This window comes from Scleropages formosus, chromosome 2 (assembly GCF_900964775.1).
Source record: "Scleropages formosus chromosome 2, fSclFor1.1, whole genome shotgun sequence".
Classification (NCBI taxonomy): domain Eukaryota; kingdom Metazoa; phylum Chordata; class Actinopteri; order Osteoglossiformes; family Osteoglossidae; genus Scleropages; species Scleropages formosus.
The window spans coordinates 6,338,726-6,354,207 of record NC_041807.1 but is presented as its reverse complement, the minus strand read 5'-3'; the positions used below and the strand labels follow the sequence as shown (position 1 = coordinate 6,354,207).

The 15,482-nt window shown below is 43.8% G+C and overlaps 1 protein-coding gene across 7 annotated transcripts in view; it reads left to right on the top strand.

Annotated features, from left to right (window-relative positions):
* The window catches only part of tfeb (transcription factor EB), a 37,210-nt gene that overhangs the window by 7,900 nt on the left and 13,828 nt on the right, over positions 1-15,482 (top strand). For 4 of the 7 annotated variants that reach the window (XM_029247311.1, XM_018758579.2, XM_029247328.1 and 1 more), the window contains exon 2: positions 12,692-12,948. In XM_029247311.1, the coding sequence (XP_029103144.1) occupies positions 12,692-12,948 (257 nt within the window). Of the gene's footprint in view, positions 1-1,063; positions 1,086-3,454; positions 3,479-12,691; positions 12,949-14,932; positions 15,320-15,482 lie in introns of those variants that run through there. The other 3 variants (XM_029247312.1, XM_029247332.1, XM_029247321.1) reach the window with 3 other exon arrangements.

The following is a 15,482-nucleotide window of genomic DNA, read 5'->3' as shown; positions in this document are numbered from 1 at the left end:
CTACTAATATCCTTTGAAAGTAATGCTGCACAACACAGGTTCTTAGTTATGCCATTGAAGATTCATTCCTGAAATTAATGCAGAATCTGTGGTTGCCGTCATCAGTGTTGTGTGGCATTGGCATCGCCAACGTGATGTTAGGACTGTATAATTTCTTTCCGTGTCTGTCCAGCCTAGTGGAGCTTCATTATACACCTCTTTATTTCACACAAGTCCTTCATTGCTTATCTGATTTGTTCATCAAGAACAGAGATGTCTTAATGCCTTAGACTCTAGGTGTTTCATACAGCTCTTCTCATCTGATAAGATGCACCTTATGACAAAATCAATCTTCACGTATCATGAGGCATTGGTGGCATTTACCTGGCAGCCATGTTTGATAAACATGTAAGCCTTCCGTGATACGAAAAACTCTCACTGTTATTGCTGCGGGTTGCACAACATGGGTTGTAAGATTTAAAAAAGATGTACAGTGACTGGATGCTTTAGAGGATATCCAAGGAGCCAGGCTCTTTGGGAGTCTGAGTTCAGTCTCATGGATGACAGTGGTGCTTTGTACATATATTTGATAAGATTACCTACCTCTTCAGCCTCTATCCCTCTGACCTGTACTCTACGATTTATTCCAAAGTGACCCAGTATGGGGTTCTGCAGCCTGTGGTCCCTGCATATCCTTTGTTGACGAGGGGCACGGTCGAGGCATGGGAGGGCAGGATTGCCAAAAAATACTTGTTCATCATTCAGCTTAAAACATGGGCCTCGCTCAGAAGTTGTGAAGGAGGAAGTAATTCAGCAGAGTCATTGGGAATGTTTGTGACCAAGGGCTTCCCTGTGACTCAGAGATGACTTCAGATCATGAGAGCATGCAAGCCACACTGGTAACCCACAGTGTCAGTACTACCCCATCCAAGACTCTGAGCTGTAGGGGCAGGGCAAGACTCTAGGATGGAGTAGAAAGGATGTTCCCTCAAGCAGTTTAGTTCTCTGGTTCACTCTGTCTCTCCATGGTGAAGTGCTGAAGGACAATCACTCGGCTGCATTTTCTGAACCCTCTACAGACCCAACTGCCAAAACTTAACAGCACTGTAAGTGAATCATCTTATATCCATCAAATGGAAATCTATGTATTGCACTAAGTGGTTTGGCACTTGAGAGGCACTTCTGCATAATGACCTGACTAGTATGTAATTTAGATGTGGCAGCAGGTTGTGTGCTGGTTATAGCTTCTCCCTCCAATGCGAAGGACACCGTATCGAATCCCACCTCCTTCCACAGTACCCTTGTGCAGGTTGATGTTGTTGTTTGGTGTCGTCGATATCGACTCATGGCGACTTTGTGGATAGTTGTCCTGAAGAGGTGGTTGTCGTAAATTGCTCTAGTAACAATTACCCAATTATGTAAATGGGTAAATCATTGCAAATCTAAAGGTCCTTTCCAGAAAAGTGTTACCTAAATGACATGCAAGGCCAATCTTCTCTTTGTATTCCTGAGCTTGGGTGATTTTTGTCTGTGCCTTTGCCAGCGAATTTGCAACTCTTTCGTATCCTTCACTAAACATTTTCTAGACAAATTTAGGCTCAAAAGTCCACATTTGCACCAGTGTATTTTCACTGACCCTGTGTGCTGTCATTTAAAACCCAATCTGCTGTGAAGCTCAAAGGAGCTACCTGAAAAGTATACATGCTGCTTCACATTCTCTTTTTGTTTGGGTAGAGGGAGGGGTTCTTAATTCTTCAGTAGTCACCTGCTGCTCACACTTCAGCTGCCTGTGGGATTGTCAAGTTAAATAAAGCGGCCATTCGCTGTAGAACACTCCTGCGCTGCCAGCAACAGTCAGTTATACACGCTGTAAACACTCCAACTTGCATGGAAGTGTGACAAAGTCTTAGAAAGTTGTAATGGTATTGCTGAGTTTTTTTTTTTTTTTTAAATGATAACATTTTCTGTAATTCCATTCTGTATTGTATCGTTATGATGGGTTAATTCTCACTTCTGCAAAAAAGCTTCTTATTTACTTTATACGCCAATGCATTCCAAAATCAGCCTTTATTTATATTCTTGTGTTCTTGGTTGACGCTACCTTCATCACAGCAATCTTCCAGGAATGATGTTCCCAAAACTTTGCTGCCTTCACTACATATGTAACTACATAAACAGTTGCTCATGGGATATGGCTTTTTTTTCTCCCCATTTGCCTTTTCTGAATTGAGGAACTCGTCTCTTGCGGGGTTGTGAAATTCCAAATCATGGAAAAAACTGTGATTGCAGATGTGCGGTATGAATCAGACACCCCCCCCCCTGCCGTTTTGTATATGCTAGATTACAAGCTAGTCAGTGAAATATCAGGCAAGGTTTTGTCCAGTCATACACTGTGCAGTCGGCCTGGAAGGAATGTGTGTGTGCTTACAGTGCAAGGGGATATTTTGAGAACAGCTCCGAACAATGATTAATGACCTTCATTGTAGGAGCAACGACAATGCAGTCGTTCATGACGATGTAAGCTACGGTGGGTGGTCGGATGCCTGAAACTGTCCATTAGGACTTTGTGTGGGTGACAGGTGTTATTACGGTGCACAAAGTGGAGGAAGATGAACACTGCTTCCAGGGCTCAGACATTATAGCTATGTGCAGCAATGAGTGAAGTGTTCTCCACTTTTTCAGACAGGAGCTGCACGGCTTCTTTACTATTATTGTCGCTGAGAATTTAGAATAATTATTTAATTCTCTATAAATAAAGAATTTAGAATAAAGTGCATCAAATCAAAGTGCTTTTGAAGTCCCTGTTTGCACTCGTAGCCTCTTTATAGTGTGCGTCTCAGTCACTGTTGCATGTTTGGGCTTCATTTCAGTAAAGTGCTTCACAAAGGTGTCATATTAGTCAGTTTTCAGAAAGTAGTTTAACAGTGCCTGCACTCTGGTGATCATCTTGTTTACTATGTGTTGGTATTCTGTGATTAAGTCTACAGCACAGCTGGTATTTAGACTCAGCTGCTACTGGTAGCCCTGTGTGTGTGTGTGTGTGTGTGTGTGTGTGTGTGTGTGTGTGTGTGTGTGTGTGTGTGTGCGCGTGTGCGCGCGTTCTTTCAGTTTGTGACCCTTCCAGAGCTGCGTGCTCAGAGACGCCGAGACCAGCGTGTGGTAGACACCCAGATCACTTTCATCACTTTTTTCGCACAAAAGGGGATTGTCCCGCCTGCGGAGCACACAGCGGGTCAAATAAAAAGAGCAGCATGTCCGTGGAGAATACCCCTTTGAGAGGGCTGGTCCTGCAGCTGTGTCTTTCACATGGCTGCTGTAGTGCACACTGGTGCAGCAGCGCTGCTGGTGCGCTCAGTCAGATATATGGGCATACAGGACCCTGGCCTCTGAAATGGCTTCTTGCCTATCAGAAGCAACACACTCCTAGAGTACTGTTCGTACCTTTGACCACGGCACAAACTGGACTCGTGCCACTGGCTCCCAGGGCAGCGGAAGGAAGGTTAGCAGCGCCGATGTGTATTTCAGAACACGCCTGTGGATGAATGTTATGTAGTGTTTGCCGTTGACAAGTCCAGCGTGAAATACCTCAACTTACGGTTCCTATGACATCATCATCAGTTAGCAGCCATCCATTTTCTACTTTTTGTCCATTGCCGGGTTGCTTAGCAAATGCTTTAACGCAAGTTCTGCTACGTAAATTCCAGTTCTTTGTCATTTATGCACCTAGATGTTTCATCTGAGCAATTCAGTTTAAATACCAGATTAAAAGAAGGGGGCGCGGTGGCGCAGTGGATTGGACCGGGTCCTGCTCTCCAGTGGGTCTGGGGTTCGAGTCCCGCTTGGGGTGCCTTGCGACGGACTGGCGTCCCGTCCTGGGTGTGTCCCCTCCCCCTCTGGCCTCACGCCCTGTGTTGCCGGGTAGGCTCCGGTTCCCTGCGACCCCGTATGGGACAAGCGGTTCAGAAAGTGTGTGTGTGTGTGTGTACCAGATTAAAAGGCGTTACAGCGTGAACTTTGTGCAACTTGAACTGGCAAGATTTCAGTGAAATCTGTTGAATGGTGAACTACGGAAGGTGCCAAAAATTCTGTGACCTCCCATAGCACTGGATGCAGACTAAGTGTGAACATGGACCATTTGCATTGTAAGAACTGTGGAGAGAAGGTGTACGGTGGCATGACACTTAGTTTACATAGCAGTCCAGTTGCCAGCTGAGGTCCTGCTGTGGCCTAAGAGCATGCTGGTTGAGGGTGTCATGGCTTTTCTGCTTCTCGACAGCGAGCAGGTTACTGTGACTGAGTTCCACCTTTCAGAGCCTAGACCACATTCCATCAACCTGCATTGTTTCACACAATTACATTTTACCTTTACTCATTTAGCTGACAAGTCACCCCAAAGCAACTTAGTGCTAGGCTACCTGCAATGGTTTACCCATTTACACAGCTAGGTAATTTTTTTCCTGGAACAATTTAGGGTAAATGCATTGCTCAAGGGCACTACAGTAGTTTGGTGGGATTTGAACCAGCAACCTTCAGATTTGAGGGCAGTAACCATCATCTATTCTACCTGCTGCAACTTTTCTATGTATTGCACTGGATCACACACGCACACGCTGAAGCCGCTTGTCCAGAGCGGGGTCGCGGCGAACCGGAGCCTAACCCGGCAACACAGGGCATGGGGGGGGACACACCCAGGATGGGACACCAGTCCATCGCAGGGCCCGGCCAAACCTGCTGTGCCACTGCACCCCCCTGTACTGGAAGGTTTTTTTTTTTTTTTTTTTTTTTAATTATTTAAATAAAAAATCTTCACCTAATTTGTGGTTGGTTTCTTGTGTAGGAGATTATAAAGTCAAAACAAGCAGGAGGAAACTCACTATGTATAAATGTATAAATAACAAGTCAGTAACTGGAGAGCTAGGAGTGGCACAGGTTTAAACTAATCTGATTTTGACACGACTGATACACTTATTAAAAAAAAAAAAAAAACACGCAGATTATTTGCTCACAGATATGGATGTAGGTTGTCAATGCTCAACTTTGGCTCTGTAACAAATATAAACGAAAGGGAATCAGCCTGTGGGATGATGAGCAGGTTCAGTGAGGTGAGCCCTCACTTGGCATTCAGGCTGCCTTATCAGCTGCGTGTAAGCGATCATGTGTCACACACGCTACCCAGCCGAGGCACGGAGCAATTGAGGACCCATGACCTTACTGAAAACAATCAAGGGGAGAATGGCTGGCGTGGACTCATTGTGAGCAAGCAGGATTGAATTATGAATGGGGGTGGTTGGACAAGCAGTGGGGTTGGGCATTGTGGAAAACCCTGGAATATTCTTCTGGCTTGAGTCTACTTAATGAACATATAGCATCCTTATCTGTACTGAAAAGAACACTGGAGGACATTTGCATTGACTCCATCTGGTGCCACACGACTCCTTACCTCTTTCTTGTCGGAGCATAGTGAGAAGGTGGCCGATGTGGTGTGACATGGGGTGAATGGAGCTACATTTCTACTTACACGCTTCACATTAAAACCCAGGAAGAATAGAGGTACTCCAGCTGCACAGAGATACAGGAATCCAGGTTGATCTTTGTGTGGGCTGTATAGCTTAGTTAGTTCTATATTTTCCTATTACACATTACCATTTATTCACTTAGCAGACACTTTTCTCCAAAGCAACTTACAATGGATACTATGTAGTATTAGTAGCCCACACACCTTATTCAAGAAGGTGCATCACTCATTCATACATCAGTGAAACACACTCTCTGTGTCACTCACACACTCTCCCAGACCTGAACAGCATGTCTTGGGATTGTGGGAATAAACCCACACAGACATGGGGAGAACATGCAAACTCCACACAGACTGAGTAGGGATCAAACCCCTATTCTCTCACCCCAGGCACTGTGAGACAGAAGCGCTACTTACTGTGCCACCCATGTTTATGAAGGTTTTTCTGTTCTGGCTCTGTCGTGAAATGACCTCCCCTTCTCACTTAGAACTGTTGTATCTCTCTCTGCCTTTAAGAATGGTTTCTAAGCTCGCCTCTTTTGGACTCATTACTGCAAAACATGGTCTCTTCATATTTATTTGTTTTTGGTTTGGTTATCCATTGGGTCAGTGGTAAATTATTTGTACTGCGCTGTACATACTCCTGTTCGCATAACAGATTTCTCACCGTTTCTTGGGTTGTCATTCTCAAAATGAGCACACTCCACATTCACGTTTCAGTTAATTTTCAAGCAGTGAACAAGTAAGCTCGATAAGGACCTGGTTCTTCACTTTTTCTGAACAAAACCAATTAGTTTGGCCTTTGGACCAGCAATGCAAATCCCATCCTGGTAGAGCAGTGGCTCAACTGTACCGAGGACGCCCCAACCACAAGGCACCTGCTTCTGTTTCTCAGCTTCCTTCATCATTGGATGCAGATGTTTGTGTGAGAAAGAGGAAGGAACATGACGCAGAGGTGTGGGCGTTTCATACTAACCCAAGATGGGCTGGCAGGAGAGGAGCAGGTTAAAGAAGTGTGTCCCGTGTCGAAATCTGTGCACTGTGCTTTGTAGGTTTTAGGATTCCCTGATAAAGCTCACACCCGGTATTGAAAAGCACCTGAGTTAGTCCACAGTTAAAACCCCCCTTTACCCCCCGGGGGCTCCTGTCCCTCTCACATCAACAGGACAGCCTGCTCACTGTACAGACAGAGGAACAGGGTGTTCCTGAAAAGGGGAACAGAAAGTGAGGGAGTTATTTTAATCCATCCAGTCCCCGCCCGCCCCCTCCCTCAGATGGAGATCATGTTTGGCGTTCATTGCCGTTCGCATTCTAACTCGTCCACACCGTTCTCATTTCAGCGGCTGGTGTGCCAGACCTCCTTCATGCACTTGCCTAAACATGGTTTCCAAAAATGTAACTCTGTGTTTGTTTGGTTCATTTGGTGTGTCATTGTGAGTGATATTGGTCTGGTGACAAAATGGCCACATATTGTTCAGATGTGCCAAAAGTGTCCTAAAATTAGGAAATAAATGTTGTAATACAATTAATTTTTCTGGAATTACTCATTATTTAGACTGCGGGGCTGCCTGAAGTGTTATTAATATTCATACTGTCCACCATGCATCCATCAGAGCAGAAAGTCACAGCTAACTATGTTCACATGTTTTGTATTAATTTTTATATTGTCAAATGCTGCATTCTAATTTAAGGTACTTATGGAATTTTCAGTGTCACAAATAACAACCAGAAACACGTCTTACAGGCTTTAGAAAGTATCTGATATCTCCTGTAGCTGAGCTGAATTCTGTTATCGGGAATGAATTACAAAGTTCTCATAGCTCCAGCTTTTAAGACAGAGGTGCAACAGACTTTAAAGGTAACAAACTTGCTTTTTGACTTTTGTGCTCATTATTCAAATATTTTCTTAATTGTGTAATATGGCTTTAGACAAAAGCATTGGATAAACTAATAACACATTATTTGGTGGTGCTTATACTACCCTACTAAGATTCTTACCATTATTTTGCAGTCTATACAGCAGGCTGTTTTTACTGTATCAATTCAGGATAAGTACCTTTATCAAGGGCACAACAGCAGGAAGCAGACTGAGACCCACTACCTTTTGATTGCAGATTAGCAGCCTGAACTACTATGCTAACTGTAATGTTTTCATTTTTGATGCAAGACCCTATATTTGCAATGCTGTGAAGAGGTTTTAACTGTAGTAAATCAAATATGCTCACAGCAGGACTGCTGAATTGAACAATCCAGCTCAGCAGGAATTCTGAATTCTGTAAGTCTAGCATCAGTCCTCAAATTGGACAGTCTAGACAGTTTTTCAAAAGATTTTATGCCTCTTGCAATAGGCAAGTTGATTTAAATCCAGGATGAACTCATTTTGGATGCGGTAGTTGCTATACAACTTGCAGGCTAGGGTCCTCCGGAAGCCCACCATATTTACTACACACGCAGTGAAATACAGCACACAAGTCCATGTAGAAGGTGAAGAGATGTTTGTAAAACTTCCTAGTAATCTAAAGAAAAGACCAGTTAGCTGGTGTCAACAATAGCTGCAAATACGTGGATTCTTCATTTGCCTCTGCATCTTTGTAAAGAAATTGTCTTGATGCACAGAGGAAAAGTAAAATATACACCAGGTAATGTCACTGTTCCATCAACCTTGGTACTGGACAAAGGGCAAAACAATGTTAGCTATTATTAACATTCCTGAAAAGCTGAATTACAACATTAGTATTAATTAAGGTGCCACTGCAATTTATAGTGATGATTGTGGATATAATGCGATACTAGTCATGAAAACTTGTTCTATTAGGTTTCAGCTCAACTCATTTTATTACTGTGAGAATAAATCTTAAATTAAGGGCTCTTGGTAGCAGTCTGTAACCCACTTTTTGTCTTCTAAACCTCCTACAGGTATTAACAAAAAAATTTTCCACATAGGCTTAATCAGCATGAGTGTGTTGAGGGAGGACTTCATTGTCTGAATACTTCAGATGCTTGCGCAAATTCACATTAAGGAAACGCTTCTCTTTTTCAAGCTGCAATGAACAGTTTAGTCAGTTTTTGGTACTGCTGTAGAGTAAAAGGAGAGCAGTTCTTTCTTTACCAGGCTTTCATGGGGAAAGTCTAAAGCACCCAATACAAGTGCTTATCTTCCAGATTTTGTTCCGAAGAGGCGCTTTAATCTGGGACTTGGCTATTTAATGGAGAGGCTTTGAAGATAAAGATTTCCACATTTTGTATGTCAATTCTCAGCATACACATTTGCAAAAATAGAAAATTTCCTGTAATTTCTGCTAGTATTTTCATATTTGGGGGGCGCGGTGGCGCAGCGAGTTTGGCCTGTGCCTGCTCTCTGGTGGGTCTGGGCTTTGAGTACTGCTTGGGGTGCCTTGCGGCGGACTGGCGTCCCGCCCTGGGTATGTCCCTTCCCCCTCCAGCCTTGTGCCCTGTATTGCCAGGTTAGGCTCCGGCTCGCTGCGACCTCTCTTGGGACAAGCGGTTTCAGTCAGTCGTCAGTTTTCATATTTTGACTCAGGAAGGGCTTTAGGAGAAACTCAAACTTTGGGAGCAACCTTGTAAAATGTGAAGTACAAGTATGTTGCCCACAGCATAGGCTGTTGTTGGCCATCAAATGCATTCTCATCAGACTGCTGTGCTCCTCCACCTCTGCCCACTTGGTGGTCCCACACACAAAAGATCCAAATTGAAAATTATGAATGTTTTCCTGTTCTGGTTCCGATGTTGTAAAATGACCTCCCCTTCTCACTCAGAACTGCTGAATCTCTCCTGGTCTTGTACGTGTTTGATAAATGTAGTTATCTGGAATGCTTAACAATTCTTAATAGCACTTTGTTTAATAAAAGAAAAGCCTATATCCACCTACTCATGTAATTTATAGTGCTTCATATGGTGGTATATGACAAGTTGACTGTACTCAAGAATCACGTGTCTGCATCCAGGTGTCTCCTTCTGTTGATGTGATGCACTCTTTGTATTATTCTTGGAGAAAAGCATCTGCTAAATGAATAAATGTGACTGCAGAGATTTAAGTACTACTGGGGGCAGAAGAAGAAGTAATAATCCTTTTGATACTGAACAATTCTTAAATTATGTTGTATTACCGTCCATACTCGAGAGAATGTAAGACTTACTGTGCTTCCGGGAAGAAATAAACAAAAACAGACTTCTGACTTTTGAAAACAGAAGTGTGAGGTTGGAGTGTAATGTGTCAGTATGCATTGAGGGGTGTAGTCTGGTAACATGTTTCTTACTGTCTTTCAATTCTGTCTGATGTAAACTCACATGGTACCTCCAAAGATGTGTCAGGTCTGTTGCTTCTGATTGCCTGACGTCGCTCTCAGCACAGAGCTTTCAGTCACATATTGCGAAGGAATTTGAGCACTTCTGCTAACTTGTTTACAGTTATTGTATCTTAGTGAAATCTAAGGCAGACTCAAGGGACATGGTTTAGAATTCTGGGGCACAGAAGCACATTACTCTTCGCTACGGGCACAGCAGCAGGTAAAGCCACTTTCTGTTGAAAAGGCCAATTTTCCAATCCTGAGTTACTGTGATGTGATGTGATTAGAGTCCAAAATGACCCTTTTGATGGACTGCGTCTCTTGTACGAATTTCCAGTGGGAATGCTAGAGACAATGCGGTTTCCCACATCCCATCTATCTGTACCACTAAGACAACTCGTAGATAAATACCCCTCTGACAGCTTACTTTAGTAGATTACCCACAATTCTGTGCACTGTGAGTCCAGATTTAGACTCATTAAACCTTGCCGTAAAAAGCAGATTCTCACTCATAGCTGTCAGCTGCTATAAAAAGACGAACTTAGGAGAGCTTCTTTGGTGATGCATTGGCCACACCAGCACAATGCTCTTTTGTTCAGGCGAGCAGACTTTGCATTGTGGCCGCCCCCTGGCCCCCCCATTCACCTTTGCCACCGGCACTCTTGTCTAAAGCCAATCACATATTTTGAAGTTTTTTGTGCTTCTTTCATCTTAAGACAACTTGACGTCACTCGCCAGATCAACAATGGTGACTTTGTGCTTAATACATGCATGGTTGGCATGCTGTGCGCCAGCCTCTCAAAACAAGCAAGATCTGGGAGAGTGCCGTGAGGCTGTGGTGTCGCGATGCCTCAAGAGACAGAGACCTCCTGGAGGACATCACAGTGAGGAAGAGATGTGTTCAGGGTGGATGTTGAGTTGGGCTCTGGGAGCCACAGAAGCTACTGTTTGCTTTGTGTTGTTTCTATGCAGCACCGTAGTCCTGCAAGAACATTGTTTTGTTTCATTGTTTACTGTACCAGCTGTATATGGCTGAAATGAAAATAAAGCCACTTGACTTGCTGATCACTATTTCTCAGCAACATTTCGTCAGCATCTCTGACACAATCTTCAGCAGATGACATAGAGGCACTCATACCGAGGGGCCAGAATTCAACTGGAAGAGCAGATGAACACCATGTCTGTGTCCCCATGTCATCAGTCAGGCTTTTATAAATAACTCTTGGCACATTCCTAGGTCTTGTTGCCACACAACCCAAGTGAGGTGGTGCTTATCTGTTGTAGGTGGCACTGATATTTGGCAGAGCTGCAGCTACCTTAGTCCTCACTTTTAAAGAGAAAAAAATGACTGTGAAACATACATTATTGCTCATTCACGCAGTTGGAACTTTGATCCAAACTGAATAACAGGACTTGCAGTACTACTCCTTTAACCAGTTTTTTCCTGAAGCAACTTAGATTATATACTATGGTAAAGGGTACAGTGGTTCTTGCTCTTGGACTCGAACCAACTACTTTGTGGTCACTGAGCAGATTCCTTAAACACTGTTTCCTGCTCCTGAAGGCTGCCTGCAGTTATTGTATTGTTGTCCTTCTTTATCAAAATAATGTTTATAATAATAATTGCAAGACAAAATGCTGATAGTATTAAGTTTTATCATGACTGTTATATTTGTTCATGTTATTGTTGTGTGACAAACAACAGATAATCAGGTTTCTTGAGTTACAGTGGATGGCCAAGTGTGTTTTGTTTTGCTCCGCTGGGTGTTGTGCAGGTAAAGACTCAGTTGTGGTGGAACAATGATAGTGTCCCTGTACGTGCAGCCCCAAAAAACCAACTGTGTGTGTGTGTGTGTGTGTGTTTCTGCATGCCCTGGCTGTGCAGCACACACTAGGGGCTAAGAGCTGCTCCGCTGTCATTTCAATAGGAGCTGGCTTCCTTATTGTACCTCCCACACAATAAGCTCTTCTCCATTTCTCTGCAGCCACATAGGGCTGTCCTCTCTACACGATGAGGAATCCATACTCTGCATCCAGGATTGCTTCTTTTGTAGTGCTGCCATTTATTTATGAACACCACACAATTTTCTCGCAGCCCTGCTGGTCATATATGTCTGAATCGTAGAAGGTTTGTGCTGGGGGTTGTGCTGTCGTCTGCCTCACCACTCAAAAGGGGAACTTCCACGAGGGGACTCCCCAGGCCTTTAAGCTCTGGGATGGAAGTGGGCCTGGGGGACATGGGGGTGTTTCTGTTCGGAAAGACCAATCACATGAGACAAAATGCGATGGCGCATGACCCTCACATGACTTCCCCGACTATGCTGCCAGTTGACCAGACTTTTTGGGTTCTTTTTCATTTATTTCATATATTAAGTTTATAGCCAGTGCGAGATATTCAGGGTTTTCCCACATTTGCCCTCCATGAGGCTGTACCAAGGTCATTGTTACAAAGCCTAGTTTGACATAAACCCACATCCAGCTTCCTTGACGTTACACAGAAGTTGTAAGTCACCTTGGGTAAAGGCCTCAGGTTTTTTTTTTTTTTTTTAAAACATATTACAATGGGTGTGTTTATTCTGCGGTGTAATGGTGAGCCAGTGGTTTACAGGTTTCCCTTTCGGCAATAAAATTAATTAGTGAAAGTGTACCACCTTAAGAGTTCCAGGTTTTGGGAGCGATGGGAAACGTTTCTTGCCAAGGTTTCTGTTTCAGTCATTGTCTTGTACAAAATAACGCTGAAGGAGGAACCAAATACACATTAACTCCTGACAGAGTGGCATGTGATAATTACTTGGACACACAGTATTCCCTGCAGTGTCAGTGTGTTTGCTGTCCTTTTGCAGTATTTTTCTTTGCCTCGTATATCCTCTCTTTTGCACTCTGTCCACAGTGGCCACGCCCTTTGGGCTGGACTGTGCCTCGCTCGCGGCCCGCCCCCCACGGCCCCCCGCCATGGCGTCACGGATCGGCCTGCGCCTGCAGCTCATGCGTGACCAGCTCCAGCAGGAGGAGCAGCGGGAGCGGCAACAGCAGCAGCAACAGGCACTGCACTGCATGCAGCACCGCATGCCTATGCCAGCCACGCCTGCCATCAATGCACCTGCCCAGTTCCAGGCCCCCATGCAGGTGCCCATGGAGGTGCTCATGGTGAGTGGGGTTGCAGTGGGAGGGGCACCAGGTTGTGGCTCCAAGGTATGGTATGGTATGGTATGGCATGGTATAGTACTATGTAATGGAAAAGGTACGGTATTGGAAGATGCACTATATTCAGGAAGAAACTGTATGTAGGAATAAATGATTTATGTAGAGCGAGAACTGTGTTTATGTGTTTGCTGGTGGAAAGCTGTAAACATGTTGGAAACAGTAGTGTATGATCTGAAGAGTGTTTGGAGTGTAGGAGGAGCTGGTGTGTAGGATTGGGGTGTGTATGAATGGGTCGAAGGAAGGAAGGGAGCTATGTGTGTGGGATATGTTGGTTTGTCTGAGTGGTGTGTTTGGAGGAGACTGTAGGACGCATTTTGATGTGAGGTGGAGCCACTGGAGTAGAGCATGGCGTACGTTGTGTCCTGGTAGTCACTTTTGTCTTTCCATGGACGAAAAAGCACAGCTCGAAGTTTAGGTTGAAACATTTCTGTGGAGGCCACTGGTTGTGTTCCTCGCTAAATGGGCTTCCTTCGTTAGCTTCTGTTGTGAGGGTATCAAATTACCTTTATTTCTAACGTTAAAGAAGGTGTTTATATACCTGACAATAATACCAACATATTTAACATTTTCAAAAAACTTTCTAGTTTGCCCATTCATTCATTCATTCATTCATTCATTTTAAGTAACTGCTTTTCCAACTCAGGGTTGCAGTTGTCCAGAGTCAATCCTGGAAGCGGCCTAGGAATGAGGCAGAGTACACCCTGGTGGCTCACAGGTGTTTATGATATAAAGAAGTAATTGACTAAAATCAAAGTTCACATGGTCACTGACAGTACCTTTCCAAACATGTAGAAACTGCCATCACAGGCACAGTGCAACATCTCTAATGATGATCTTTATTTAGCCATGACAATAAGGCTTTATTTATGATTCTGTAAGCATATTCCTGTTAGTAAATAACATAAAGTGTTAAATAATTAAATTAGCAGTTAGTCAGTAATAAGTTGGTTAATTATTCATCTTAGCAGACACTTTTCTCCAAAGTGACTTCTAATATTAAGTCACTTAGTTATTCACCCATTTGTAGTACCTTGAGCAAGTTACACTAAATTGATACAATTACTTCTGTGTAAATGGGTAAATAATTGTAAGTAAAAGCATGGTATATTTAACATTAACTGCTTTGAAGCAAAGCATCAGCTCAGTGGGGAAAAAAATCCTCCAATCATGAAGCTGAATCTGCCATTTCAGTAGTAGTTTGTATTTATGTTTACCTGTAGTTGTGGCCGGTTCAGATTCTGAGTGAGATAAGAAATAAGAGGAATCTCTGTCTCCATCCAAGTGCCTCCATTAAGAAAGAGCAGTCCAACCACAACCGTTTGAACTTACTTAGACACTAGCGGTCATTGTTTCCAGAGTAATTTAGAGGTTAATACAGTACATTTAACCATAAAGTTTTTTGATTTCTTTATTTAGATGATGCCTTTGTCAAAGACAACACAGAGCCAGATTGATACACCAAAGGGGTGAAAAGTTTTGGGTTTAAGACTCCAAATGTATATTTCTGTTCCAAACCTTGTGACATAAGCTATTTCACAGAGTAAAATGCCTGTTTTGGAAAGTAATATGTGTAGCAGTATAGCAGGTGTAGCAGTTTTTCATTGAACTGGACCCGGTTATACAAGGAAGAAGTATAATGTTACACCAAAACGAAAACTGGTTCATATCTACAGACCTTCATTCTTGTGTGTGATCCATTTTTATCTTTTGAAACACCAAAGTGTCAGTCTACTGCTGGCTTTAGTGTTGAAAACAAGACTTTCAGTTGACTTGCATGCATTTTTTTCCTTCCATCACAAGAGTTCTAAGACGGGGAATCTCCGCCCAGTGAGCAGCTAAATTTGCTTACCAAACCAGGTTTTCTTAAGGCCAAAGAGGTGGGTGGACCCATTTGAGCTGAGTGCCAGTGGCTGTTGTGTAACTGCCCTTCAGGATTGGTCTCCCAGCTCAGATCTCCTAAATCGTGCTGTTGTTTTTGTGCTGAACACGTTGCAGAAATACAGAGTATGAAGCAGAGACCGACCAAGAGGATTTAAACAAGGCTGCTGGCAAAAGGAGGAAAGTTTTTGGGGCGGGAGGGGAGGAGGAGGCCAACAGAATAATCTGTTGGTATATTTGGAGCCCAATTTAGGGGGATTTGGGGCAGCATTAATGGGGTCATGTGTTGTTACTGGGCTCCCCTTCTAAGGGCAGAGGGATCAGACGTGGGAGAGCTGCTCCTAGCCGGGCCATCAGTGGTCTTTGCTGGGAGAAATAGCGGTGGAACTGGCAGTGGATATCACGGAGACGGAATATGCGTTGGAGCACCGACCAGGTACACGGAGAAGAGCAATTTAAATTCGCATGGCAGACACTTCCAGCAGCAGATAAGAGGCAGGCAAACGGGTCGCATTTCTCAGGTCCCTTTGAAGGGTGGGTGCCTGCACTGAGCGGGAGCAGCTGCTGGTTTTCTACATTTATCTTCACTACAGAGACTC